This window comes from Lissotriton vulgaris, chromosome 7 (genome assembly GCF_964263255.1).
Source record: "Lissotriton vulgaris chromosome 7, aLisVul1.2, whole genome shotgun sequence".
Lineage (NCBI taxonomy): Eukaryota > Metazoa > Chordata > Amphibia > Caudata > Salamandridae > Lissotriton > Lissotriton vulgaris.
In genome coordinates, this window is record NC_141695.1 from 1,351,734,408 (window position 1) to 1,351,761,644 (window position 27,237).

Below are 27,237 nucleotides of genomic sequence, written 5' to 3' on the forward strand. Positions count from 1 at the left end.
CTTTCCTTTTTTACTTTTCTTCTTTCCTGTTCTTTTTTTCTGGTAGCTTTTTCTTTCTTTCTTTCTTTTCTTATTTGCCTTCTTCCTTCTTGCCATACTTTCTTTTTTTGCATTTTTTCCTTTCTTTTTTTGCCTTCTATGCTTCCTTTTTGCCTGCTTTCTTTTCTTTTTTTTCTTTCCTTCCGTTTTTTCTTGCCTTCTTTACCAGAGGCAAGAGGCTGCCAGTCCAATTGGCTTTTAATTCTGACTTATCCAATACCTTTTGATTATACTAAAAGTATGTATAACATAGTAATCCATTAGTCCTGTGGTTCCCAAACTGCACCGCGGCACCCCGGTGCGCTGTGATGAGAAGCCAGGAGTGCTGCACGGCTGTGCACGATGTGGGAAATTGGAGCCGCAACAACATGCGGGGGGGGGGGGTCGAAATGCCACCTTCAAAGTGGTTTGGCCCAAGAGCGCACTGCCATTCGGGCATACGTACGCGTCGTACGTGCTTTTAGATGCATAGTCTTTGCATTACTCTGGCTACGCAGCTCGGAGTGTTTAAGTCACGTTTTTGCAACCCGCAGTGCTGTGCCGTGCCTCCCTCGTTGGATCCTCTTCCCTCTTCACAAGGAAATCGGTAAGTAAGGGCTTGTAGTGCCGCGCCCACAATGCGCACTTTCATGTAAATGTGGCCTTGTATGTTTCTGGGATTTTTGATCATGGGCATTCAGTGCCCAACACGAATTCCTGGGTGGAATCTCCCTGAGAACTGTTCCATCCCTTCCCCTGTGAAGTGGGGGGTACAGTGCACACCGAGTGTCTTTGGGTGACCGGCCGCATTTCCAGCATGCGTTTTCCAGATAAGTGGAGGTAGCAATGGGTCACTGAATGGATATTGAATAGTCATTTTAACGTGTGTGTGAGCAGGTAGAGGAGCATGTGTTTGTGAGTCCATTTGCTTTTTTTTATGGTAACAACCTTTATTGAAAGATATAGTAAAAATATTTAATTTACACCTATTATTTCTCAAATATTCTTATGAGGGGAGAACCCCCTGCATTCCCCACCTTTGTCTGAATGAAGCTCGCTCACACTTTATATTCAACGTACAACTTTCTGCCTCACAACTTTTAAAATGCACCAGCCACCACTGGTTAGAACTGGCTCTAGTTCTAATTCAGACTCCATGCACTGAAACAGAGCTGGTTATGATGCAAGGACCACACACCTTTAAAAAAATATATATATATTTAGCGTTTTCATCAATACAAAAACATACATTAATGTGCGTGCTGCAGTCCACAGTCACATGCTGCTTTTTCTCTTTTTCCAAAAATCCATAACTTTGCTTAAATTTAAAAGTTTGGCGAGGCTGCTTAACGCCTTATCCAGAGCTAGTTCTGAATTTGGCCACATTGGCCTTCGCAGCCTGTCCGCTTTAGCCTGCCAGCGAACGTAGCTGGTCTCCACATGTAAGGGTTCTCCTGTGCACTTGGCAATATGAAGAAGCCTGATGAAAGACAAGCGATAGATTATCATTACACAATCCCTGCTGTATTTTTACTCCACAAGTCCTTCCTAATGTCCATCTCCCATCTTTAATAGATTGTCTATAGGTGTAAATCTCCTATGTAACCAGTCTGCTTACATCCCGCCCACCGGTAAAGAAATGGTGGGGAGCCACGGCCAAATGCCAATTAGGTCAAGGGAGCCACGGGTCAAAAAAGTTTGGGAACCACTGCATTAGTCAGTTATTGTGTCATTAACATTTATCTTCCACCCACTCCAGCATGCATCAAAGGACAATGTGTTCAGCCCATTTCAGCCATTGACTGACTTCACCATGAGTTATGACATGCTGTACTTTCACAAGGAGCATATCCACACACAAAGTATTTTCATTCAGTGCCAGGGAATACTTACAGTTTTTGTCTTTAGCCAATGCCTTTTTTTCTGATTTGATGAGGGCCTGGCAGCTTCCCGAACAATTGTGTTTTGTCAAATGTAAAAACCACAACAAAACAAAACAAGAATTGGCAAAATGCTGGTGGCCAACGCCAAACCTATTGGCTTTGCCAATGTTTGTTTTCTGCTGACTTAATTGGGTAACTCTTGGAAGGGAACACCTTTATCTCCTTTTTGGCTAGAAGAAGAAAGGGGTCAATACCCTGTTAAAACCTTCCCTGAGACAGAGTTTAGGAGAGGAGTGGCTGCTTTCACAGATTGAGTTAGAACTTGGTGTGGTCGCTGATATTTAATGTGGCTTCTGTGCCACTGGCAATCTCCTGGGTTACACCTGGGAGGATTAATGAGAAGAGATGCCCTTTGTAACTGGCACACTTTATTTTGATCCCTGAAGGTCAGTGAGATATTTTTCTATTTATGCTTATGGTTAGAATGCTGATCACTAAATGAGGCTATGGTTACCTTCTGTAATTTATTCTGTCTGACCAATTAACACATCTCCCCTATTCACTCAGTCCGCTCCTCCTTTTCAGGTTGTGGCATCCCCAAAATTAACACAACAGAGCCTGGATCCCAGCCGGGGGAGTGGCCCTGGAGTGTGGGCCTTCTGTTTCAAGGCATTTACACCTGTGAAGGCACTTTAATCTCAGAGAGTTGGGTCCTGGCTGCCGGACACTGCTTCAGTGGGTAAGTGAAGCAATCAATCTGTGAGGACATCTTACTTCGAAGACAGCATCTCCCTCAACTACTTATCGTTGCATCACAGAGTACGTAGTGATGCTCATGCCTTTCTCCCTGTTGCATCACCAAGGAGGATGAAGGCAGAAGTTTTGAATAGTGAAACCATTGAGGTTAATAAAGATAAAATACTGTTTGTACTGAGATGAAGGATTGATACAATGGTGATCCAACAGAAGCAAACAGGACTCATTTCTCTAGTTGAGAGGTTAAGAATGAGGGCATGAAAACACAACATAATGGTTAGTTGAGCAGTATGGCTGTACCACTGGGTGAGTATCATTTAGCTCTTGAGAGAGTACCCTGAGTGTTCTAGTATGTCAACATAAAGCCTTCCAGGGATATACATCAGGAAGTGATCTTTGAGACTGCTACAGGATTCATACCATGACCCCTCTGACCTGTGATCCTAGAGCAGGACACAAGAGCAGTCCAACAGGATGAGGCATAATCAGAGGAAATTAAAGCATGGGCAAAGTGGGCAATTGCCAATGGACAGCACCTGCCAAGGAGTCCCGTAGTAAACTCTCTCTGTCCTTAGTCTCATCTCTAACTCATCCTCTCTCCCTCTGTCTTCATCTATGGCTGACTTTCTCTCTCTCCCTCCATCTACCACTGACTCTCTCTCTCTATTCCTAACTCACTGCTCTTGACTCATGTATATACCTCTCTTTACCTCATCTATCGCTTATTCTAACATATCCTTCCATATCCAGTTCACCCCTTTTTAACACTCTGTATACTTATCAGTCTACCACACTCTAGCATACTCTTAGCTCCCTCTGTCTACTTTGCCTCTCTGTATCTCTTTTTTTCTGTATCACCTTTCTTATCTTCATCTGCTCTATCTTTGTCTTTTATGGTATCTCATCTTTCTCTACCTAAATCACTAAATCCCTCCCATGGTTTCCACAACACTTATCTGTCTCTATCTACCCATGTTTCTGACTAGCTCAGTAAGTCACCTCTTTACACTACTCTTTACCTATTTTTGTCTGCCTCACATACCTTTCTCTCACCTTTTCTACCTCCTTTATGTCTTTCCCTGACAACCTATCTCTGTGTTTCAACCCATACCCTACCTTTTTGGACTTCCTCTACCTCACCTTTGTCTACATCCATCTGTCTCACTATACCTCTCCCCACCATGCATCTGATAGCCTCACCTCTCTCTTTGCCATTCTCTGTGCTCACCTCTACATTTCTACCACTTTATCCCCCTCTCTCTACCTCAACCCTCTTGACCAGACCCTTTTCTGAGCACCTCACTGATTGTAAATGTAAATGTAAATGTGTGTATACTTGTAAAGCGCACTATCACCTGAAAGGTATCTTGGCGCTGTATACCGCTGTGGAACCCTTCCTGGCATTCCCTGTGAGATGCCCCCTTACTGGGCACCTCCAAGGTGAGGCCAGGCATCCTAGCGCTTTCAGGGCCGTTGTGGAGATTAAGCAAGCTATTGCCCAGAGTTGCAGAGTGAGACCCATGATTAGAGTAGGCACCTAGTCGAGAATTACCGAGTCCGTGGACATTGAGCCCAAGACCCTGCCAGGTTGGGAATTGAACCCTGGTCCCGGGCCAGACCTCTGCCTCAGGGTCTGCCGCTCTAATCGGTGAGCCACACTTCTCTGATTGTGACACCTTTCTCAGCCTTACCTCTCTTTATCTGACCTCTCCAACTCTCTACATCTCACTATACCTCAGCTCTCTCTCCTTCTTCCTCACCACTCACCACACTCTACCTCACCTCTCTATCTCATGTATCTTTCACTAATTCATGCCTTGCTATCAAGCTGTTTCTATTTCTTAGACCCAATCTCTCAGTCTACCTCACCATTCATTCACTACTTCACCTCTCCACCTACCTCCTTTCTTTCTTGCCTCTACATAGGCTAACAAGCTTGCTCCTTTCCCGCTACCTCTCTTCCCCTGCCTCTACCTCTTTTTCTTTCATTACCTCCTATATCTCTCTATTTTTTCTCTGTATCTGAGTCTCCATTTCAACTCATTTTCTGTACCTCGCTTCTCTCTCTCTCTTTTCTCTTGAAGTTTACTCTACTTCACCTCTGTCTGTCTGTGTCCTTCTGCCTCACTCTTTCTCTATCACTGTACCAACCGTGCTTCATTTTCTCTACCTTAAATGTCTCTCTCTACTTCACCTTTTCCTCTCTACAACTCATCTTTTTCTACTCTTCCCCTCTCTAGACCTTTCTCCCTGCCTCGCACCTATTTTTCTCTGATCTGTCTCAATACCTCACTTTTTATTTTGCTTCTCTATTTACCTCCACATTTGCTCTCTGCCTACCTTACCTCTCCATATACTGCTCTCGCAACCTGTTGGAAATGTGCTCTTTCTGCAGGATCACCCCTGATCTTTGCCTTCTTTGATTGAACCCATTTTTGTTAGCCATAGGACTCTGCTCATTTTACTCCTGCTTAAGTGTTGTGCTCTCTTTTTTTTAAATCGCAAAATTGGCAGACAACAAACTGGCTCATTTCATTTACTTTAACATTTCTACCGGCCTGCCCCAGCAGCCTGCTTTGGCAGCTTTAAGCTGCAATTTCGACCTGGCAAAATAAAGCTTTTGCCAGTCCTAAACTTTCCTTTTTAGAACTTGTATGTCACCCCTAAGGTAGGCCTAATATGCCCATAGAGCAGGGTTCATGTTATTTTAAAAAATAGGACATATGTTCTTAAGTTTTATATGTCTTGTAAGTGAAAAACCTCCAAAGTCGTTTTGCACTACGGCAAGGCTGGCTCTCCCACAGAAAAACACTGGGCTGCAGTACAGCTTCTTAGAAAGCATAACTTCAGTTTGGGACTAGCTAGAACTTTTTCCAAGACTCTGTGTAATTGAAATTTAAAATCCAACCTAATGGCACGGTTGGATTTTAAATTGCTATTATGAAAACGACAATTTTCAAAAATTAGTATTTTCCTGCCGAAAGTGCCTTTTTGCCAGTTGCCAGGGTCACCTGGCTGTTAATGGTTCTCCTGTGGTGTAATGTGTATTGCTCCCAGATGGTGGACAAAGGGCTTGGGTGTGGGGGGTGTAGGTCTTCCTGACAGGATTGCTTGAGATTATCTGTTCCCCTGCCCTGATTACACCTCACAGGGGCTCGGCGTGGCCCACACAGAACCTGGCACCATGCCCACCCCTGTCATTGTTATACTAGCCAGGCTGGAGCCAAATCCAGAGGAAAGGGCATGGCAGCTGGCAAATAGAAAGAGTAGGGTTATGGGTGGTGGGTGGGTGCATGCATTCAAGTTGAGCGACAAGTGTAAATAAAAAGAAATAGCCACTTACCTCGCTTACTACATGACATCCTTGCTCCGTGTTCTGTTCTGTCTCCTTTAGGCTCCGTAGGCTCCAGAAAATTCCATTAACCAATCCTGGTGCTGCTCTCATGCTGGTAACCACCATGAGAGAAGCACCAGGATTCGATTGGTCCCAGTCCAATGCGACCAGATACCCGCTGGTTGCTTTTCACCTCTTGGCACTATTCTTTACCTAAACATTTTAAAAAGTCTTATATCCTGTTCTACTAATTATATTTGTGTCATTTTGGTGTCATTTTATTTATTAAAATGTACCTTATTTTGATAAATTGGTTTGGAATTCATCTCGTGTTTTTACTTTATTACTGTTTGAGTGCTGCATAAATACTTTACTCATTGCCTCTAAAGTAAACTTCACTGCTTTATGCCAAGCTACCAGAGGGTTTATTTAGTGACTTTTGTGGTTCACCTTGAAAAGGATTGTAATTATTATTATTTAAGGATGGTTCTCACTCCCCTCAACTAATACCCCAATATCTTACACTACCCCATGTCTCGTTCTACCTTTTCTTGCCTCCATGTCTCTCTACCTAAACATTCTTTCTACTGTACCTCACCTCTCAGTGTATCCCACTCTCTCCATCTTTTTATATATTTTACCCTACCTATATCTCTTTCTACTTCACTCTAAACCCTTACCTACCACTGTACCTCTTCCTCTTTCTACCCGACTGTGTCTTTCTGACTAACTCAGCTTTCTCTCTTTACCTTTGGTATCTCCTAACTCACCTATCTCTCTGCCGTTTCTTTGTCTCTACCAGTCTTTTCCCTCTACGTCATCTCTTTCTATACTCTTCTCTAAATCTCTCTGTCAATTTCATGCCTTCTACCCTTCTCCCATTTTCACATTCAACTGAGCTGGAGGCCAATGACTAACCAAAGAAATGTACATATAGAAAGAGGAGAGGAGGAAGAAGGCTGGGGAAATGAATCAAGGAGACAATGTTCAGATGTCTTGCAACGGAGTGGTGAAAATACTTCGTACAGTGCTTTTATTTTCCCAGTTGTAGTCAGAATGCCAGTTGTGAGGGTGTTTTTGTGATAATTGGCATCGGACAATTAATGCTACAATTGCACATACTTGGTATCTTATTTAGATGCAAAAAAAGAAATGGCATTAGCGTTGCTTGTTCAATCTTTTTTGATACCATTTGGTTGGCGGATACTGGACAGTTTGAGCTTTGGCTTTTTTTGCGCCCCGGTTTCTCAATTTCTAATATAACTTTCAGTAGTGTTTGGCGTGATGAGGGCTTGAAGGAGCTGAAAATAGATAATAAACTTAAAGGTGATCCAAAAAGGGGATACGAAGATATACCTTGTGTGAGGCCAAAAATCCTTAACGTGGCAATGTTCCTAGTACCCTCATTATGCTGGGACCACAGAGCTTTTGGCATTCCTCCTTTGTATGAAACATCTCTGAAGGTATTCTTCTATTTCTTATATTATCTTCCACAATATCTTTCCTGAATACCTATCTGGACCTGTCTAAAATAGTTAAGGAAACAACCTCTCCAATATAATCCCGACTGACTGCTCAATTTTAATCTCACAAATCTCTTTCTCGCCAGGAGGTATTACTCTCCTATATTCCCTCTCTTGTTTCAGGTGCTTTACTACTCCACTTTATCCCTCAGTCTTCCCCGCAACCACCTGTTCAGTTTACTTTGTCTCCTATTCCTCATTACTTCCTGTTCTCCATATTTTTACCTCTGTCCTCTATTGTCCTATCTTCTCTACTCTGACAATTCAAGCAGATTCAACGCATCTTCTGTGTTTAAAAACTGGTCTGTTTGTCATGGAGGAAGTAGATTTGTTCATAGAAATCTGAGGTTTTTATGAAGGCTGCTTTGTCACTGAGGTTCCCTAGTAAAGGTCCATTGCTATTTGCCTTTAGTTTGCCAGATCAGATTCATCACGTGCTCGCTTCAAGTAGACGTTTAATGTAAGTAGTTCATCATTTGTTGGGGAGCTCTTCAGTTGACCACTGGAAAGGGATGGGTTAATTATTTTTCTGGGAGTATGGCGGCTAGTGAGGCAAGAAGATTATTTTGTGTAAGTTTGTGGCCATCAGTCAGTTGGTGATCAGGCGATGAGTGGAGACTTGATTAGCTATGTAGTTTCTTGTATGGAAAGTTTATTGACTTTATAAAGTTTTAGTTGAATAAAACTAGAAATATGCATGAAAGTGGTGTCAGCAATTTTCTCCATTGCTAGTGAGACTTCAGACTATCCGTTTTTTCAATTAAATCATCAGTTAAGAAGTTGCATTGTTCCTGAGAATTGCTCTAATATTTTGTTCTTGTCCTGATTATAACATTTAGAGATAATTTTGAAGAGCTCCTTAATTTGGGCTGAGGTATCTGAAAACGTGCTGTGAGTAGAAGGATGTCTTGAGGGTTCCTTTATATTATTCTGTACTGTCTCTATAGTTGATTTTTTATGTTAGTGTCATGACTTTATCCACTGTCTTTAAAGTGTTGTGGTTATGACATTTTGTGATTGTATACCAGGGTTCAGCCTGTTGTTCTTGAGCTTTCAAGGGGAAGCACATAGTCAAAAATCTCTAGGACCAACTGGTGGAATTGACTAACAGCCATCAGAAGTCCCAGAATCTGTTTAGCTGGCAGGCCTTTCGGAAATGTGACCGGGTTAAAATTTTCCTGAGACTTGTCCGTTAACTGATTGGAACTTTGAGATTGAATATGATCTATGATGATCACTCGAAATAGTGTGCCTGTTTTCTATCAATGAGATCAATAGTTTTGGGACAAAAACTGCAAACTTTGAGTAAGGCAGGCAGAGAGCCAGTGTTGGCCAAATTAAATCTTGAGAGACCATCCCTATACCAGGCCCTGAGACTGAAGGTTGCCTTTAATCTGCCAAAAATCCATTGCTACTTCAGAAGTGTGGGGGGCTGTGACTTAACTATCCAAAATTATCCCAGAAGGTAATAAGCCCCAATTGCTTCCCACCAAAACCATAGGTAAATGGAATGAGCAGGGTCTGGGGAGGGAGCAACTATAACCGCGGAATCAGGCCTTCTCTACTAAGATTGCGCACAGAAATCATAGAACTCCAATGCTGGCTGAAGTACGGTAACTGGAATCTTCAGCGAATAGGAAACAAAAACAAATACGACCACTAGAGAATAATAATTGCACAATACTATAAAATATCTTGGAATGTACCTGAAGCTTTGGGTAGGCTTCTGAAGAGACATGAAAAAAACAAGAGGTCTTTGGAGTTTGTCCCTCTTTTAGGCATTAGTAGAAGGAGAGGTGCCTAGGCAAGGGACTTAGCAAGTATAAAGAGCTCTTACAACCTGTTAAGATGGGGATGAGTAAGTGATGTTAAGGGTTTAATGTGTGTGTCCTGGCAGCCAACACGTTGTGTTTCTTTAGATCATTACTCTACTGTACTTTAGATTTTGAGTGCTCTCTCCTGAATGAAAAAGTAATCACAGCCATTCTCGGGGCCTTATTATGAGTACCCTGGTATCTGCATATCATCCCCCCTTCACCCCCCTGGTGTTACAGAGACTGGGGACATAATTAGCACTAGAGGTCGTGGTGGGAGTGTTGGAATTACCAGATATTTTTAGGTGTACCCTGAAAAAACTCCCAGAAATGCAGAATTACCAGCGAATCAAGACTAACACACATGATCATTATCCAAGTAACCAACATTCCCTTAAAGCTTCATCAGGTATTTCAACAGCTGAAATGGCCGGGTGATATGCACTGGAATAGTGGCGTTCCAGTAGAACTCGTAATTCCAATGGGGCCTGTAAACTATTACCGGCCCTATCAGTATTGTAAGGATACTTGAAACAAGGCACTCAGTATCCTTCCTTCTTTGATGTTGTTGCTGCTGCTGCTGTGGATGAAAGGAATATTTCTTCTTTCTCTCGTCTTCCTACAGGTCAGAAGTCTCCGAAAGCCCTGATGATTGGACGGTGCTTCTAGGACACCCCCCACAGGTGGTGAAGGTGAAGAAGATCAGCATTAATGGTGCATTTGTCACAGCAGTAGAGGGAGGTGACATTGCAATGTTACAGCTTTCACAGCCTGTGGTGTTTGGGGAATACCTGCAGCCCGCCTGCGTGCCGATGGCTGAACATCGCTTCCGCTTTGGGTCCACGTGCTGGATCACTGGTCGCCGCCAAGCAGCAGGAAATGGTACGTAAAGTCACCAATCACAGTCCTTCACCATCAGGGGGAGGGCCTGGGCTAAAAGCACAAATTGTGGAACCACCAGTGACACCTTCCACAGAGATCGCAGTACAGCTGGCACGTGTCATCTTTGTCGTGCACTTCAGAGAAGAATGTTTCCCCCAAGTTCGGTATTTCTGTTTTTTTGTCGGCACTTGTCTTGTTGTATATATTACACTATATCTTCTAGTGATAGGGCATTTGAGCATGATGTTTGTGCTATTTGATTGGCATCTACATCAGACTGGAGTCCGTATTTATCCCTAGATTCCTCACTTGGACTCAGCTGTTTGGGGGCCGGCCTACTTGCTGAGGGCATATTGTTGATGGGCAGTCTTGGATCCATTTACTACACATGGATATTTCGATTTGTCATGTTTTTATTTTGCAATGGTTAGAAATCATCCATTATTCGACTTTGCGATATTGTCAGATTGAGTATGAGTCAAAGTCAGACTAGTTTTCTTATTTAAGTATTTTTTTTTATTATCTGCTTACCAGTAACACTTGAAATTGAAGGAGCAGATTGGGTGCAATATGGAGCTAAGGTAAATGTTAAAGAGGGGGCAAAGATATTTGCTACATTAGTTGTGAGTTAAGAGAGCTGAACTGAAGGGAGCCGCGAGATGATGATCTGTCTGATAGCAAAGATGCAATCTGCTTCGGTTAAGCGCCCTGCACTTGCATGTTGTCAAGTCTCTGCAGAACCGTGGGATGGTGAACAGTATCAAAGGCAAGGGAGAGTTCAAGTAATAGGTGTGGCAGTACTCCAGTTTTAATCCACTCTTGTTTTAAAATCATCCCATGTGGTCCTACTGCTGCTTCTGAGCCTCAGCCATACTAGAATCTGTTATGGAAATCTTAAAGCAGGTAATTTTGTTTGAATGCAGGTAAATGTTTTGAGGTACATCTTTCAGTCGTTCTATCTTTTTGACTAAAAACAGTCTGTTATTGGCCAGTGGTTAGAAGGATGTCTTGGTTCAAAGACTGTTTGGTTTATGGAGGATTTTATGTAAGGTATTTAGAGTTCCTTTGGGGAAATACCTATATTCAATGAGTTGTTGACTGTTCTGACTGGATTGGCTGCAGAGCTAGTCATTGACATGGGTCCGTAGGCAGTTCTGCTGGCCAACAGGCATTTGCAACATTGATGAAAGATTGATGCAGCCTTGATGAGATTAAAGGTGAATGACTGTAGATGTTTTCATGTTTTGTTATCTGGTATACTGTATTAAGCTTTTGGAACTGCGGTTGAGCAAGGGGAATGAATACAAGAAGAGTAACATTGGTGGGTGGGTGAGACGTAATGCAGATCTTCCCTCCAAACAGCAAGGGCCAGTGGTGATGTGGACTTCAGCTGTACTGCTAAGGAGTCAGGATGTTCTAAAGTCTACCACTTCAGGTATTATGGCTGGTGTACCCTTTTCCCTCTGAAATCTTATTGCAGTGTTGTTTGTGACCTTGAGGCCCCTCAACAGCTCCCACTATTCAAATCTTCGACCCCATGTTACGGGCTCATGGCGACTCAGCTTTGCAGGCTATAGGTAAGCTCTCTAGGACAAAGGGCACATCTCCCTTCAGCAAGGCAACTACCATGTCACAAGGAATGTTAACTTTACTGGCTTCAGTAAGCTTTCTTTGCTACTAACTCATTGTTCTTTAAAAGAATAGAAAACAAAATATTCAAGCTACTGACTATTTAGAGGGTGAGGAGCAGCTATTTCTGAATATGTGCACTGTGTAGAGATGGACAATGATCGCAAATAATGTATATTTACATCAATGGTTATACACTGAGACACAAATATTCACTTGTTTAGTTTCCACAAAATAGTATATTTACAGGAGTCAAGTAAATATATATGTAATGAAAAGACCATTAAAGAAGCTGTATCTGAAAGAAACATGTTAGTGATAGATTCCTTACCTTAGAATTACCCCAGGTGTCAGACTTGATCCGCAAAGTTTTCATCAGCAGTACCACTGCGCGTCGGTAGGTGTCGTGGTGTGGTTCCGCGTACGTCGCAGGCGTCCTAGTCACCGAGATGACATCGCTGGAGCTACTTAGACGCGCCCATGCGTGCTTATGTCAGTTTTTTCTTTTTCCACGCCAACAAGCGCAGATCCGGAGAGTGGGACCCCCAGTCACTTTTTGACTGAGTTATTTTTGGGCCTTTTGTCTGTTCTTTGAGTCTTTGACTCCTGGTGTACAGGGATGCCCGCTTTTAAGTCTTGCGCGGCATGTCACCGCACGATGTCGGTGACGGACCCGCACTGTGAGTGGCTCTCCTGCCTGGGGCATGACCTCTGCTCCAAGTCGTGCCCCGACTGCCAGGGCATGGCTCCAAAAACTTGGCAGGAGCGGTCACGAAAGTTGCTGGAGGCCCGGGTGTTCGCTCTGCTCCGTTACAGGTCCCGTGGGAGGTCGGGAAACCGGTTGCGGAGCCGCCACCACCACCATTGTTCGTCGAAGTCTTCGCACTCGGAGTCAGGTAAGGCGAAGCACAAGAAGTCGAAGAAGCGTCATCGCTCTTCACCTTTCCCTAGCCTGTCATGTGACATGGCTGAGGGTGCGGGTGGAGCCACCCCGCGGCTCTAGCGGAGCCTGCGCAGTTGCCGATGGCCTACCCGCCCTTCCCGGGTCTGTCAGCGACTCCGGCCCAGCTACAGAACTTCCTGTCAGGCATGGCTTGCCTTTTTGGCCCATTGGGCCCCCGAATGAATGCCTTCGGGACCAGCGGGCCCGACAGGGGTCCAAGCTCTTCTTTGTTGCCGACTCCGATCCATGCATGGATCCCAGTCGATGTGGGGTGGCCTCGTATGATCTCCACAGACATCGACGTCTATGGCACAGCCGTGGGCGTCAACCGGCTCCATGGCCGACGCTGTCCCCAGCTTCCACCCCAACGTGGAGACGGCGCCGGACTGGTGTCGATCGACACCGATACTGACGCCAATGGGGATTTTCTATCCCTTTCTCCATCGGCCTCCCTCTTTTCCACCTGCCCGGCAGGTTTGGGAGGAACGGGAGGACTGGGAGGGGTCTGAGGACCCTCTCGTAGCCCAGTGCGAGTTAGACCCGGACTGGGAGAGGATTTGGAGGATGCAGGTGACATGGATTTTACTCCAGAACCTGGCTCACTGTCTCCTTCTACCGTGGGTACGGAGGAGGGTGGCACATATTCTGTGGTGTTGCTTTAAGCAGCTGAGGCATTCCACCTCGAGCTTCCTAGGGTGGCCGTCAGGACTAACCTCCTGACAGAAGCGCTCCGGCCAGCATCTTCCTCTACGGAGCCGCTGCTGCCCTTTAATGACACACTTTCAGATGTTCTTTTGGGCCCCTAGTCCAGGCCCAACACAGGGGCTCCTGTGGATAAGAACGTGGCCTGACGCCATCGCGGCCCCATTTTCCACTCCCATTACCCGACCCCTGAGAGCTTGGTTGTCCAAGCCTTTGCGTCTCCAAGCGCATTCCCTTCCGCACCTCCAGATAGGGAAGCCTAGAAACTGGAACAGTTTGGAAAGAAACTGTTTACTTCAGCCATTTAAGGGCTGCGGTCTGTGAATACCGCATGCCTCTTGGACCGTTATTCTAATTTTGTGTGGGACATGGTTGCGCAGGTGCTGCCTCAGTGTCCGGAGGAGGCTCGGACGGTGGTCTCCCAAGCTATTGCTGAGGGGAGAGACGCAGCCAAGTTAACAATTCGTTGTGGCCTTGACACCACCGACTCGCTGGGAAGGATGATTTCCACAACAGTGGTGCTACGCCGCCACACCTGGCTGAGGACAACTGGATTTTCCGGGGATGTCAAGAACACTCTGATGGACATGCCCTTTGATGGCGACAAGGCAGACAGTGAGTTGGAGCGTTTTAAGGATTCGCGGGCTAAAGGCAAGTCCTTAGGCCTTTCGTCCAGGCGCACTCCTCCCGAATCTGCTTTTCCCTCCTTTCGTGGCCAAGGAATGGGCACCCAAACACGTTCATTTCAGAGCCACAGGCCTGCGCAGCAACCACCTCAGTAGAGCCATGGATGTGGGACCACATCCCCTACCGCCACTGCCTCCAAACCTTCCTAGTCCAGTGTTTCGGGCACACCAAACGCCAGTCGGTGGCAGGATTCGGCATCACCTCCCCCACTGGTGCACCATCACTTCAGACAGGTGGGTTCTGCAGATAGTCCGACGGGGCTACACCCTCCCCTTCAAGACTACCTCTCCAGACATGCCACCTCAGTCCCACCGCATGTCGGGGAATCACTTGGCACTTCTTTAGCAGGATGTTACAGCCCTCTTGGGCAAGGGGGCCATCGAGCGCGTTCCGACGCAAGAAGTAGGCTGTGGTTGTTACTCCCACTATTTCCTGGTTCCAAAGAAGGACAAGGGCCTGCGTCCTATCTTAGACCTGCGGAACGTCAATAGCTTCCTCCGGAAGGAGAAGTTCAAGATGCTCATACTTGCTTAGGTCTTGTCTGCCCTAGACCCGCAAGACTGGTTGGTAGCGTTGGACTTGCAGGACACTTATTTTCATATCCCTGTCCTGCCGGCCCACCGGCGTTACCTGCAGTTCACGGTAGGCCACAAGCATTTTCTGTTCACCGTGCTCCCTTTTAGCCTTACCAGCGCCCCTCGGGTGCTCACAAAGGTGATGGCGTTGGTCGCAGCTCATCTGCACAGATCAGGGTTTTCAGTCTTCCCCTATCTCGACGGCTGTTGAAGCGGGCTCGCCCCAGGTAGTTGTCTCCCACCTCCAGACTACGGCCGACCTCCTGCATTTGCTGGGGTTCTCTATCAACGTACCGAAGTCACACCTAATTCCCTCTCAAAAGCTCCTTTTCATCTGAGCATTTCTGGACACGGTGCTGTTTTGGGTTTATCCTCCCGAACAGCGAGTCCAGGACATTTGGGCAATGATTCCGATCTTTCGGCTTTGTCCTGGGTTTCAGTCAGGATGACCTTGAAGCTGCTGGGCCTCATGGCCTCCTGTATCCTGCTGACCAATCATGCCAGATGGTATATGTGGGCTCTGCAGTGGGACCTGAAGTTCCAGTGGGCGCAGCATCAGGGGAACCTGTCCGAATACGTCCAGATCTCGGAGTGCACTGCACAACAGTTGCAGTGGTGGCTCACGAACCGAAGTTGGGTCAGCGGCAGATCCCTCTCCCTTCCCCAACCGGAGCACACAGTAGTTACAGATGCATCCCACCTAGGATGGGGTGGCCACATGGGAGAGGCGGAGATCAGAGGACTCAGTAGTCCAGGCTCCATATAAACCTTCTGGAGCTCCAGGTGATCCTACTTACACTGAAAGCATTCCTTCCCTCTGTCAAAGGGAGAGTAGTGCTGGTGTTCACAGACAACACCACCGCCATGTGGTATTGCAACAAGCAAGTGGGGTGGAGTTGTGGACCCTATGTCAGGCAGCTCTGTGTCTCTGGACATGGCTGGAACATCAAGGCATTTCCTTGACGGTTTAACACTTGGCAGGGTCTGTGAACGCCAGGGTGGACGAACTCAGCTGCAGGTGCATGATGGATCACAAATGGTGTCTTCACTCAGAGGTTGCGCCAAGTCTCTTTCAACAGTGGGGAGAGCCTTGGTTAGATCTATTCGCCACCGAAGAGAATGCACAATGTCATCACTTCTGCGTGTTGGAATTTTCAAGGCAGCACTCGCTCAGCTACCCTTTTCGTAACTAGTGGCGCTGCGGTCTATTGTACGCCTTTCCGCCTATACAAGTTCTACCCAGAGTGCTGAAGAAGATCACGCATGACCGGGCCGAAGTCATTCTTGTGGCCCCGGACTGGGCTAGAAGAGTTTGGAATCCCGAGCTACTCAGTATGAGCATGGATCCCCTGATACGACTGCATCTTTGGTAGGATCTACTGTCAAAGCAGCAGGGGACGGTCCTCCACCCGAACCTGTCCAGCCTCCACCTACATGCATGGAGATTGAGCGGCGACAGTTGATTCCTTTTGACTTGCCTCCTGAAGTCTGTGATATCATTCTGGCAGCCAGGCGTCCCTTCACTAAATCGGTATTCGCCTGCAGGTGGAACAAATTTGTGGCATGGTGCACAGCAAAGGCTGTGGATCCCCTTTATGCCCCTCTTTCAGAAGCCCTTTTGTTCCTTCTTTCTCTGGCCCAGCAGGACTCTGCTCTGGGCACTGTTAAGGGCTATCTTTCTGCAATTTTGGCCTTTCTCAGGCTCCCAGATCAGCCCTCTCTTTTCATGTCCCCTGTTGTGAATAGATTTCTTAAAGGCATTACTCACCTTTTCCCTCCCATTCCGTTTGTGATGCCGCAGTGGGACTTGAATCTAGTTCATACCTATTTGATGTGTGCTCCCTTTGAGCTGCTTCACAACTGTCCTCTTCATTTATTTACTTTGAAGACTGCTTTCCTGGTTCCCATCACCTCCGCTAGGCATGTGAATGAGCTCCAGGCTCTTTCCTGTAAGCCTTCTTTTCTGTCTGTCCATCCGGACAAGGTTGTGCTTCGCACTCGTCCTTCCTTCTTGCCAAAGGTTGTCACTGCCTTCCACATCGGGCAAACTATCACCTTGCCCACTTTCTTTCTGCCTCCGCACCCTTCCAGAGAGGAAGAGAGGCTCCACTATCTGGACCCAAAACGTGCGCTCTCATTTTACCTGAATCGCACACAACAGTTCTGGGTGGATGGCCAGCTCTTTGTTGGCTACGTGGGTGCCAAGAAAGGCCTGGCTGTACACAAGAGGACTATCTCCCAATCTGTCATCTTGTGTATCAAGGCCTGTTATTCTCTAAAAAGGAACCTCCAACGGGGTTGCACACCCATTCTACCAGGGCTACAGCAGCTACTACTGCATTGGGACGTGATGTCCCCCTGCAAAACATCTGTCCGGCAGCCACATGGGTGCACACTTTCACTAAGCATTATTGCCTTGACAGTCAAGTCCGGAGAGACAGCTTTTTTGGCTGCTCTGTTCTCCATGACTTTCTGGTGTGATCTTTGTTTGCAGACCCACCACCGGGGTTGGTATTGCTGGGGTATCTATTCTAAAGTAAGGAATCTATCACTAACGTGTTTCTTTCAGATGAACAAGTTACTTACATTCGGTAAGGATATATCTGTAAGAAACATTAGTTAATGATAGATTCCTTACAGCCCCTTCCATCCTCCCCGTTCTGCGAATTGATTTCTAGGGTTAAGGTTATCCCTTTCAGGGCCCTAGTTTCTATGCACCAGTGGTCAGTATCTTGATTGGCTCTGCGTTCCTGGCGCGGAAAGTCGTGTACAGAACTGATGTCAGCGCGAGTGGGCGTGTCTAAGTAGCTCCAACAACTTCCTCTCGCCGACTACAACCTGCAACGTACGCGGAGCTGCACGACGACGCCTACTGCACAGGGGCACTGCTGACGAAAACTTTCCAGATCCAGTCTGACTCCTGGGGGTAGTTCTAAGGTAAGGAATCTATCACTAACTACTGTTTCTTACAGATATATTGTTACCGAAGGTAAGTAACTAGTTCATTATTTAGGAAAAATATAATATTGCCTAAACATGCTGTTGGACTAAGAATGTTCCCTTCAGGGTGTGCAGTCATGTTGCCGTGTTCTGAGTGCTTGACTGTGACCCACTTATATGACAGTTTTTGATTTAGGCTCTAGGCTCATACTAATATAACATGTGTAGAGACCTATCACTGTCCCTGACACAAAGGACGCCCAGCAACTGTCCTGTTGCATGGAGGGGTGCACCAACTATGCTTTCATTTTGCTGACAGTGGACCACCAACCCTGTCATGGGTTTAGCATGTACAGAGGTGGTGGTAGCCTACCGTATTTTGAATCAACAGTCGTGATCAGACTTCCTATCTGTGTAGCCAGCCCCACGTGCGTTAAGTTCTGCATCAATGTATAACCTAGATCCTAGTACCAACACCCAAGTGGATTGTGTGTGTATGTGGCTTGTGTAGTACATACAGTATTTGCATGCGCCTCATTAATGGAGGCCCTGGGTCCCATTTTGGAAGCCCCTAGCATGCTCCTGTGCACAAGATGTAGTTGAAACTTTCTTCACAGACAGTGGAAGAGCATTGCTGTCATTCCTGAAAATGGAGAGAGGCAACAAGGCTCCTTAAAAATTCACTCAGGCAGCTCCTGCTTGCGGATTAGTTTTCCTGTGGTACAGTCATTTGGTAGGTGGTCAGCGTGGAACTCTCTTCTTTGTTGTTCAGGGGGAGAGTGATGTTTTAGGTGAAGCTAGCCTTTTGTGTTCATCCTGGTCACTGTTCAGTGCGGCTGGTGAAAAGCCAGTTACAGAAACGTCCTCTTTGGTCCTCTGTTGTGAGTACTCCAGGTTGGGAGCATCACTTTACACAAAGGCTCTGTCTGGAGAATAGCCTAGAGGGGACACTTGACAGAAGACCTGCTACAAACCTGTTTTGAGATTGCAGACAGAGAATCCACATTCCTTATCTGCCTTGAATGTATAAAAGTGGGAGCTACTTGCATCTTTGTTTTTACAATTCCAATACCTTTCACCAAGGAAGGGAGTATTCCACAGCATACTTTGAGGATTGCTGTACAACAAGCAGCTCAGGTGTCTGTGTGACATCAAGCTTCCCAGAGGAGAGTGTACATCAACTGGAGTCTTCATATGCTGGAAGATCTGTACCCCTGACCTGAAGTGCCTGGAAGCCAGCCTGCCTGCTGAGAGAGTGAAAAAGCCTGTCAAGCTGCCGAAGGTGTGACTGTCCAGGTAGTGCCAGAAACTCCAGTACTCTAGTATGGAGGGTCTACCAGGAGAAAGAAGAATTCATAAAGCGATATACGAGTCCAAAGAGGGTCAGTGCAGTCTCTCCAAAAGTTTGGTTCCAAGAGGGGATTACAAACAGGCAGCCAACCTTGCAATAGAAACAATCATGGTTGACCTTGCTGCTTAAACCCAGAGCTGTTCCGGTGGCTGACATCATCACAGAAGTAAAAAACTATGTCCATGGTGGGCATCACTGTTGTAGCCAAGACATTTGCAACTTACAGTCAACACTGCATTATTTACAAAGTGCATCCAAAGCTTGCTAGCGTGCTGATGTGACACCCATGCAAGTGGTGGCCTATCTGCTTGCCAGTGACCCAGAAGCAGGTCTGTTACCTGCCATGAGCCCTCACTGACTTCCATTACCTGCATTAATCAAAGGACTCACGGCTGTAGCTCTGACCACCCAGACTGAGGGCCATTCCTGCAACCATGCTGTCTCATCCTAGAAGGGGGCGAGATCAGAGACACGTGATGCTGAAATGCATAGAGACCTGCATTGTGGTGAGGCTGTATCTAGGAAACTGTACTGAACTGAGCACAGCTATAATTGACCTGGGATACATGCACCTGAGCCTTGATTAATGTCTCACAAAACTAACCTAACAGGGATCTACTTAGACTCGCAAGAGTAGGGACTCATGTGAAAGAGAGAAGAGGAAGACAGTAAAGACAATATCTTAATAAAGGATTTATCCCATCCAACTATGTCCAGCGTGATGTCTCAGTGACATCTGAGCCTGTTTGCTTTTTCTTTCCCATTTGCATTAGTGACATTCAAAACAAAAACGTTTGTTTTGCCCGACCTTCCTTGCACTCCAGAAGTGCTGCTCACTGCAGCCTTAGCCTGCAGCCCTGTATCGCAATAGTCTCATTACAGTCCCTCCTACACCAACCTACAACCTCACTTCCTTCTCGTCAAGTTCACTGGCTCCTTCATGGACTGCTTCCTTCTCACACACCAGCTGCAGCCTCAGCATGCTCTCCCCTCAGATACCAGCCCCTGCAGAGAGCTCTATTGGTAAGCAGGTCAACTGGGCCTACAAGTTGGTCTACATCATGGCTTCAGAAGCAGCAAAAACAGCATGTCTGGCCACAGGTGATTGCCCCTCCTTTCTTTGCAGTGGCTGTTATGAAGGCCAATGAGGCTCAATGCAGGGTCAACAAGTACCTCTTGAGCTGTAAATTATTCCCCCACCTGTACCACGCCCTTAGTCTTCAGTCCCAGTCAACTCCTACCCCTACACCAGATCATAGCCACAGTTGCAGCGCTTCATCCTTAGCCTGTTGTGCTGGTCCCCACCCTGTTGCTTTTGCCAGCTTTCACCACTCCCTCTTGGCTAATACCCACAGCCTAAGACTGATCCCGGCTCCCACACCTGCCCGCACAGCCCCAGCTTAATCTCCCTATACCACACTGCAGTCTAAGTTCACTCTCCCTTCTTGCATTGCACCTGTAGTTACGAACGGAACTGAATAAGCATCTAGTACTGCAGGAAGGACAGATATTCTGTGACTGCAATTATAGACATGTGTGCAGGTTCACAAGTTTTCGGTAGTTTGATGTGTGCTGTGTTAGAGGTATGGTCTGGAAGTTCTAAGTGACTGTTAGTGGTGCTAGTGCAGGGTGAGCATTGGGAGTGCAGGGTGAGTGGTGTGCCTGTGCGAGAACTCTGTGACCAAAATGCTCTTGAGAGTAAAAAGTGAGCCCCTGTGAGCTACGGATGACTCGTGAACCTGTGTGAGTGTAGTGTGAGCTGTGTGAATGCAGGATGATATATCCCTAGACACTCTAAGTAATTTACCTTTTCCTTGGAAGTTGGCAATTGAGAATTTAGGTGTAATCTGAACCATGATTATTGAAGCTGATCCTGCTAGAAAATGTCAGCCTTTCGGACATGCCCAATCCGGTTCTCACTATGTTTTGACACGACAAGGGAAACCCAAAAGGAATCACACTAGGGTCCTTGGGCAATAGGCTATTTTACAGAACAGGGGACCCTAGACATTGAGGATCAAAGTAAATAATAGACATATACTAAATAGTATATATGACCTCTGCCCAGCCGGGCAGGTTTTTTAATTATCCAATTTTTTATGTTACTCAGTATAAATGACAGTTGTACAAAAGTGGGCACAGCCTGTGACCCACAAGAAACAAGGACAAAACAAGTGACACAAACAATTATGTAGAAACGCTCAAAAGCGGTCTGTACTCATTCCATGGTAATACAGACTAGTTTACAATCACAGCAACCCATTGTTGTTCAGAAATTATGAAGTCAAATCAACATATGGTGCATTTAGGTCGACGACGTTTCGATGCAATTACACAATACTTGCATCATCATCAGGACAGAAAAATATATATGTCATGTTTGTCTTGGAAATTGATTACAATCACAAAGCGATAGTTTCGTTTCCGTGAGAGATCACCGCCAGAACCCCCTCGTCCAGCCATCATGCTGCAACTGACTATCCCTCAGAAGTACTAACCAGGACCAATCGCATTGAACGGCCGGAATAACCTCCCATTATCTCTCACGGAAACGAAACTATCGCTTTGTGATTGTAATCAATTTCCAAGACAAACATGACATATATATTTTTCTGTCCTGATGATGATGCAAGTATTGTGTAATTGCATCGAAACGTCGTCGACCTAAATGCACCATATGTTGATTTGACTTCATAATTTCTGAACAACAATGGGTTGCTGTGATTGTAAACTAGTCTGTATTACCATGGAATGAGTACTGACCGCTTTTGAGCGTTTCTACATAATTGTTTGTGTCACTTGTTTTGTCCTTGTTTCTTGTGGGTCACAGGCTGTGCCCACTTTTGTACAACTGTCATTTATACTGAGTAACATAAAAAATTGGATAATTAAAAAACCTGCCCGGCTGGGCAGAGGTCATATATACTATTTAGTATATGTCTATTATTTACTTTGATCCTCAATGTCTAGGGTCCCCTGTTCTGTAAAACAATCCGGTTCTCACAGCACTCACGTCACTGAGACAACCCTGATCGCAGCCAAAGACCACATCTGAACATTCCTCGACTGAGGAGAAACAGTAGCCCTGATTCTGCTCGACCTCTCAGCAACCTTCAATACGGTATCCTACGACACTCTGATTATAAAAATCAACCAAATCGGCATCCATCGGGATGCGCTCAGATGGATCACCTCCTTCCTCACCGAAAGAACACAGGGGGTTTGCCTACCACCTTTCACTGCTGAACCCAGGAATATCATCTGCGGTGTCCCTCGGGGCTCATCCCTCAGCCTTACTCTCTTCAATGTATACATGACCTCATTGGTCAACACCGTCAGATCTCACGGTCTCAACATAATAACCTACTTATATAACATTCAACTCATCATCTCCCTCATCAATGGCCATACCACCACCAGGACCAACTTACACAGATGCATAACAAGTGTCTCCGACCCGGATTAAGACCAACTGACTGAAGCTGAATACAAACAAGATGGAATTATTGATTTTCAGTAACAACAGCAACCCCCGGAATAACTACTGGTGGCCCCCAGACCTGGGATCTGCACTCATACCCACTGACTTCCCCTGAAACATCTGAATCATCATTGATAACAAGCTCACCAAGAAGTCACAGATCAAGGCTGTTGCCTCTGCCTGCTTCCTTACTCTGCAAATGCTATGAAAGATCTTCTAGAGGCTACACCTGCACATGAGACGCACTGTGCCACTGGCCCCCATCACCAGCCGACTGGACAATGGTAACTGTCTCTACTTAGAAATCTCTGCACACCTCCTACAGAGACTTCAAACCATAAAGAACGCTGCAGCCAGACTCGTACTCAACCTCCTCCGATGAGCCCACATCACACCCCACCTCAGGCAACTCCATTGGCTCCCCTTCCAAAAGAGATGCAAATTCAAGCTGCTGATCCATGCAAGCAAGGCCCTACACATCCAAGGACCCACCTTTCTTAACCGCCACCAGAACTTCTACCTACCGTTGAGAAGAACACGCTCCACTTCCCTATCACTTGCCCACACGCCCTGTATCCACCGAAGCAGAAATGGTGGATGCTCCTTTTCCCACATTGTAGTAAAGACCTGGAAAAGCTTCTACATGCAGCTCCGGGCCATCACCTCTGTTCAGGAAATCCATTGGGCCCTCAAGACCAGGCTGTTCGAATGAGCCTCGGGAACCTGCAAGCCCCTAGATACCATATAGAGTGATTAGCAATGCTATATGAATACTGATTGATTGATTAAAATTGTGACCATAAAAGCAGGAAACCTGGTTTAAACACAGTTTACCTGCTAGACAAAATCTGTTTACCTTATTTCCCTGTGCCTAGATGTCTTCTATCGTCCCTTTTGAGAGTACCTTAAATAAAAACTCAATTGAGGATGTGCCTTCTAAGAAAACGTCAATTTTATATGTTTTAATAGACTTTAATGCTGTTCCATATGTTATAAAAATCTAAGCAGGTTCACATGGCAACTGACTTACCTCTTGGTTCAGTACTAGCCAGGGTCACTGGAATTATGTGGCAGAGGAGGACCAAATTATGTGGCGTAATGAAGCACATTTTGTGATAGTATTACCTCATTATTTTGTCATTTTTATACAAGGTTACACTGTCTCTGAAAGATTTTGCCTTATTAATACTAACGTAACATCTAAATACAGCAACAGACAACTAAAATATAACCATTAAACCTTTGTGAAAGTCCGTCCAGAGGTCAGGAACAGATATCCCTATGTTTTTAGTAAATTGTGATCTGAAACGTTTAGAAACTGTAAATTCTGATAAATGTCAGTCATTGCAGAAACTCCTTTATTGTAGTCAAGTGAAACACTTCCAAGTTAAATAAATATACATTTTGAAATATGAGTCTTTGACAGATTTTTAATTGATGAATTATATACCACGTAGTGGGCTCAGTACCTGTTTTTGAGCTTAGAGGCAAACCAGGCCATCGGCTGGGCACTTTATATTAATGTGCTGCATGCCACGTTGGTTTTGTAAATGAAGTCCTTTCATCGTTTCTCAATTTGGCAGCAACAGTCCATAACAAGAGTGGGAACAGCAAGGGGAGCCGGTAGCAATTAAAATACACAAAGACCCTTGAGCTAAGAAATGGTATTTTGAAGATCTGTGAAGTACTTTGGATGAGGCCGAGTCTGAGACTTCAGCCCCTGCCCAACTTCTGCCCGCGACAGCTGATGTACTGCCTGTGCACTCCACAGCCCAGACTTCTAGAGACCATGGGGGTAAGGGGCGAAAGCCCTTTCAGCCTAATGGTGGTTGCTTGCCTGGTTGGAAGTGAATGAATGAATGAATGAATGAATGAATATGCAACTTTTAGAGCGCAAACTTAGCCCAAGGGCATCAAGGCGCCTGTTGACAGGAGTGAGAAGATAAGTAGTCTGCCTGATTATTACACCCTGACTGAGATGACTGCGTTACTGATACTTTTGTAATTGGAGCATCCATTTTTAGGTCTCGCGCCTGCGATGCATATGGCGAAGCCATATGCCATCGCGCAGGCGCGATACTAATGTTGCTGGGTCTGCTTCCCAGGAGACAGGAGATGTCACGAGCACGGTCTGGAAAGCGATCGGCGCCGGCCGCGCGCATTTCCCAATCTCCTGTCTCTCTGGGAAGCACACAAGCAAGCCCAGCAAGCCCCGCCAAGGTAACTTTGATATAATCTTTATTTCTTAATAAGGTGAGGTGGACAGAAACGAAGGTTTACTCGGAAAACACTCGATGTGAAGTTCCTCAGTCATATGAGGGCCGGCCATTTTAACCTCACTTAATCTAGTGACTAGTGGGTGTAGATTAATCTATTGACTGCTGGGCAAATCGCATCGGAGCTACGGCTTGTGGCTTCGCTGTTGCTCTGATGAAGCCCCCCTCAGATGCTGCGGCAGCCTCGAGTCGCTGCAGTGTTGTCCCTGGACACCTGCGAGAGGAAACTCCAGACGCTATAATGCAATGCTGGCGAACTAAAAGTTTTCACTGCGACGCGCACTATATAAAGGTCTCATGTCGAAATATTTTACACCAAGGGTGACTTTGCAGAGGAAGGCCCACTGTTCATGGACTCTGTGCTTTCCATCCCCAACTTACAAACATATCACTGCACGAGCAGGAGCACAATTAAACAGAATAACCCAGCCCAAAGTACCAGTTGCACACTATGGCATTATGGGTATGCAAATGAGCCCAGGAACGGCTTCTTTCTCCACATTGCAGTATGCGACCTGTAAAAATTGAAGGCAACATTTCAAGTCTAGTGGGAAAAAAATGACAATTTTGCAGTGAATCTCGCGTTTATTCAAAGACAGTTAAATAAGTCGTGCACACTTTCTTTGAGATATTCAGGACCGGTGCAAAATATAATTCAGTATCAAAATTCTGTTCGGTTTTCATAAGTAGATGTGCTCCGTTGGAATTCATTCACCTTGACCCATCCCCGAGATGAAAGTTAACATTGAAATGCTTAAAAGTAGTTTGTCAAAGGCCAGTGCTGCTGTACGGGACGCACTTTAAAGCCAGCCAGCCAGCAGACACCACTGAAGTTTATTGTGGCCACAATCTGTATATTTCACAAAGTTTCCAGCAAGCAGAGCCTGTGACTCTGTACAGGGTCATGAGAGTGCTTGCACCCCACCTGCTAGGGCTTTAATCACAGAAATGTAGGGCCTCAGTCGCGGCAAGAAGGTGGGTGTGATCTGTTCTGTGTTGCCACCAGCAGACCCCTCTGAAGCTCATTGCTGCCCCCATCTGTACATTTCAAAGAGATGCCTGCCAACAGAGCACACAGTCTGCAGGGCTAGCGCCACATCTCTTACGACTGTGGTTCCCAAACTGTGCGCCGTTATCAGTAGCCAGGGGCGCCGCGCACGATGTGGGAAAGATAGCATCTGGTGCGTTAGGCACCCTGTGCATCGATGTAAGAAGTGCAGAGCGCTAGAACATTAGAGTAATGGTGCGCTATAAAAACATCAAATACATGATCACATGCACACTTATGCATGAAGAAACACACAAACGCCACGCACAGGCTTCATTTCTAACAAGCCAAGCCCCATTTTCTTTCTTTTCCTACATGGGGAGACCGGAATCAATCAGATGTAAAAAGAAAATAGCCCATCGCTGCTTGTTTATTTTGGATCCCCTCCTCCCGTTCTGCACAAACATAGCATTTCCCTTCCCTCATTGGCAGGCCACAGTGGTGCAGGACGAATGCTGGGGCGGCGTCCCCATTTCTATGATTCTGTCAGGTTCCCCCTGTGCACTCAATATCCATTCTGCCTCGTCCTTGCTCATTATTATTACTGCATTTTCGCTTTTTCTTTCTCGGAATCTTCCTCCTGCTTGGTCATACATATTGGCTAGCCTATGCTAGGCATCCGCTCGCTGCTGAAAGACCCTGGATGTAGCTCCTGCTTTGTAGGTCGGCACACAGCATGTAGGCCTTTGTGTGCATAACACGGTCCTTTCCTGTGCATTTACCCAGCCTTTCTCTTTCTTTGCCTAAAATCTTGGGTGAAACAATCATTCGACTGATGAATACCCAGGGGGGGCACATGTGGGGTGTGCATGTTATAAGTACAGTAGGCAAAGGGTCACCGCAGCCAGGTGTGCGAGAGACCCACTGATTTCCCAACTACGCCGTTATCAAGCGCTTGGGTTGAGCACATTTTAAAAGGGAGCGAGCTAAAATACCACGAGTTTGAGAAGATCCTTCCTAAATCTGGTGTTTTTGTATGCATTTTGCTTTTCATTTGAGTTTTGCGGCAATCCATTCCAAGTGGAGCTGGGGACACCGTGGTGACGGAACTTGACTCTGAGGTCAGTGAGTGAGACAATTATACATTGAATACTGCAGATCAAACTGCTTCTTGGCCAGTCTGCCAGGACAGCTTGTTCCCTCCCTTCTTTTACCCCCACACTCCATTTAAGGCTCGACTGACGTGAATCCTAAGTTACCATAAATGAGTAGGCATATCGGATATTGGTGAAACGCTCAATAGCTTGTCTGTTCTGTATACCCTGAAATTACAGGTCTTTTTTGCCAATATAGTTGGCCTCATTTCAAGGACTGCAGAAAAGCTGAAAAAGTTATTTGGGTGGTCCCTCTCGTGTTTTAAGCCTGTCTTCTGCAGGTCTTTGGCATGAAATCCTA

The 27,237-nt window shown here is 46.0% G+C and overlaps 1 protein-coding gene across 1 annotated transcript in view; it reads left to right on the top strand.

Annotated features, from left to right (window-relative positions):
- The window catches only part of LOC147703677 (serine protease 53-like), a 187,351-nt gene that overhangs the window by 100,139 nt on the left and 59,975 nt on the right, over positions 1-27,237 (top strand). The window contains exons 7-8 of the mRNA XM_086932035.1: positions 2,487-2,640; positions 9,954-10,210. Of these exons, the coding sequence (XP_086788161.1) occupies positions 2,487-2,640; positions 9,954-10,210 (411 nt within the window). The remainder of the gene's footprint in view (positions 1-2,486; positions 2,641-9,953; positions 10,211-27,237) is intronic.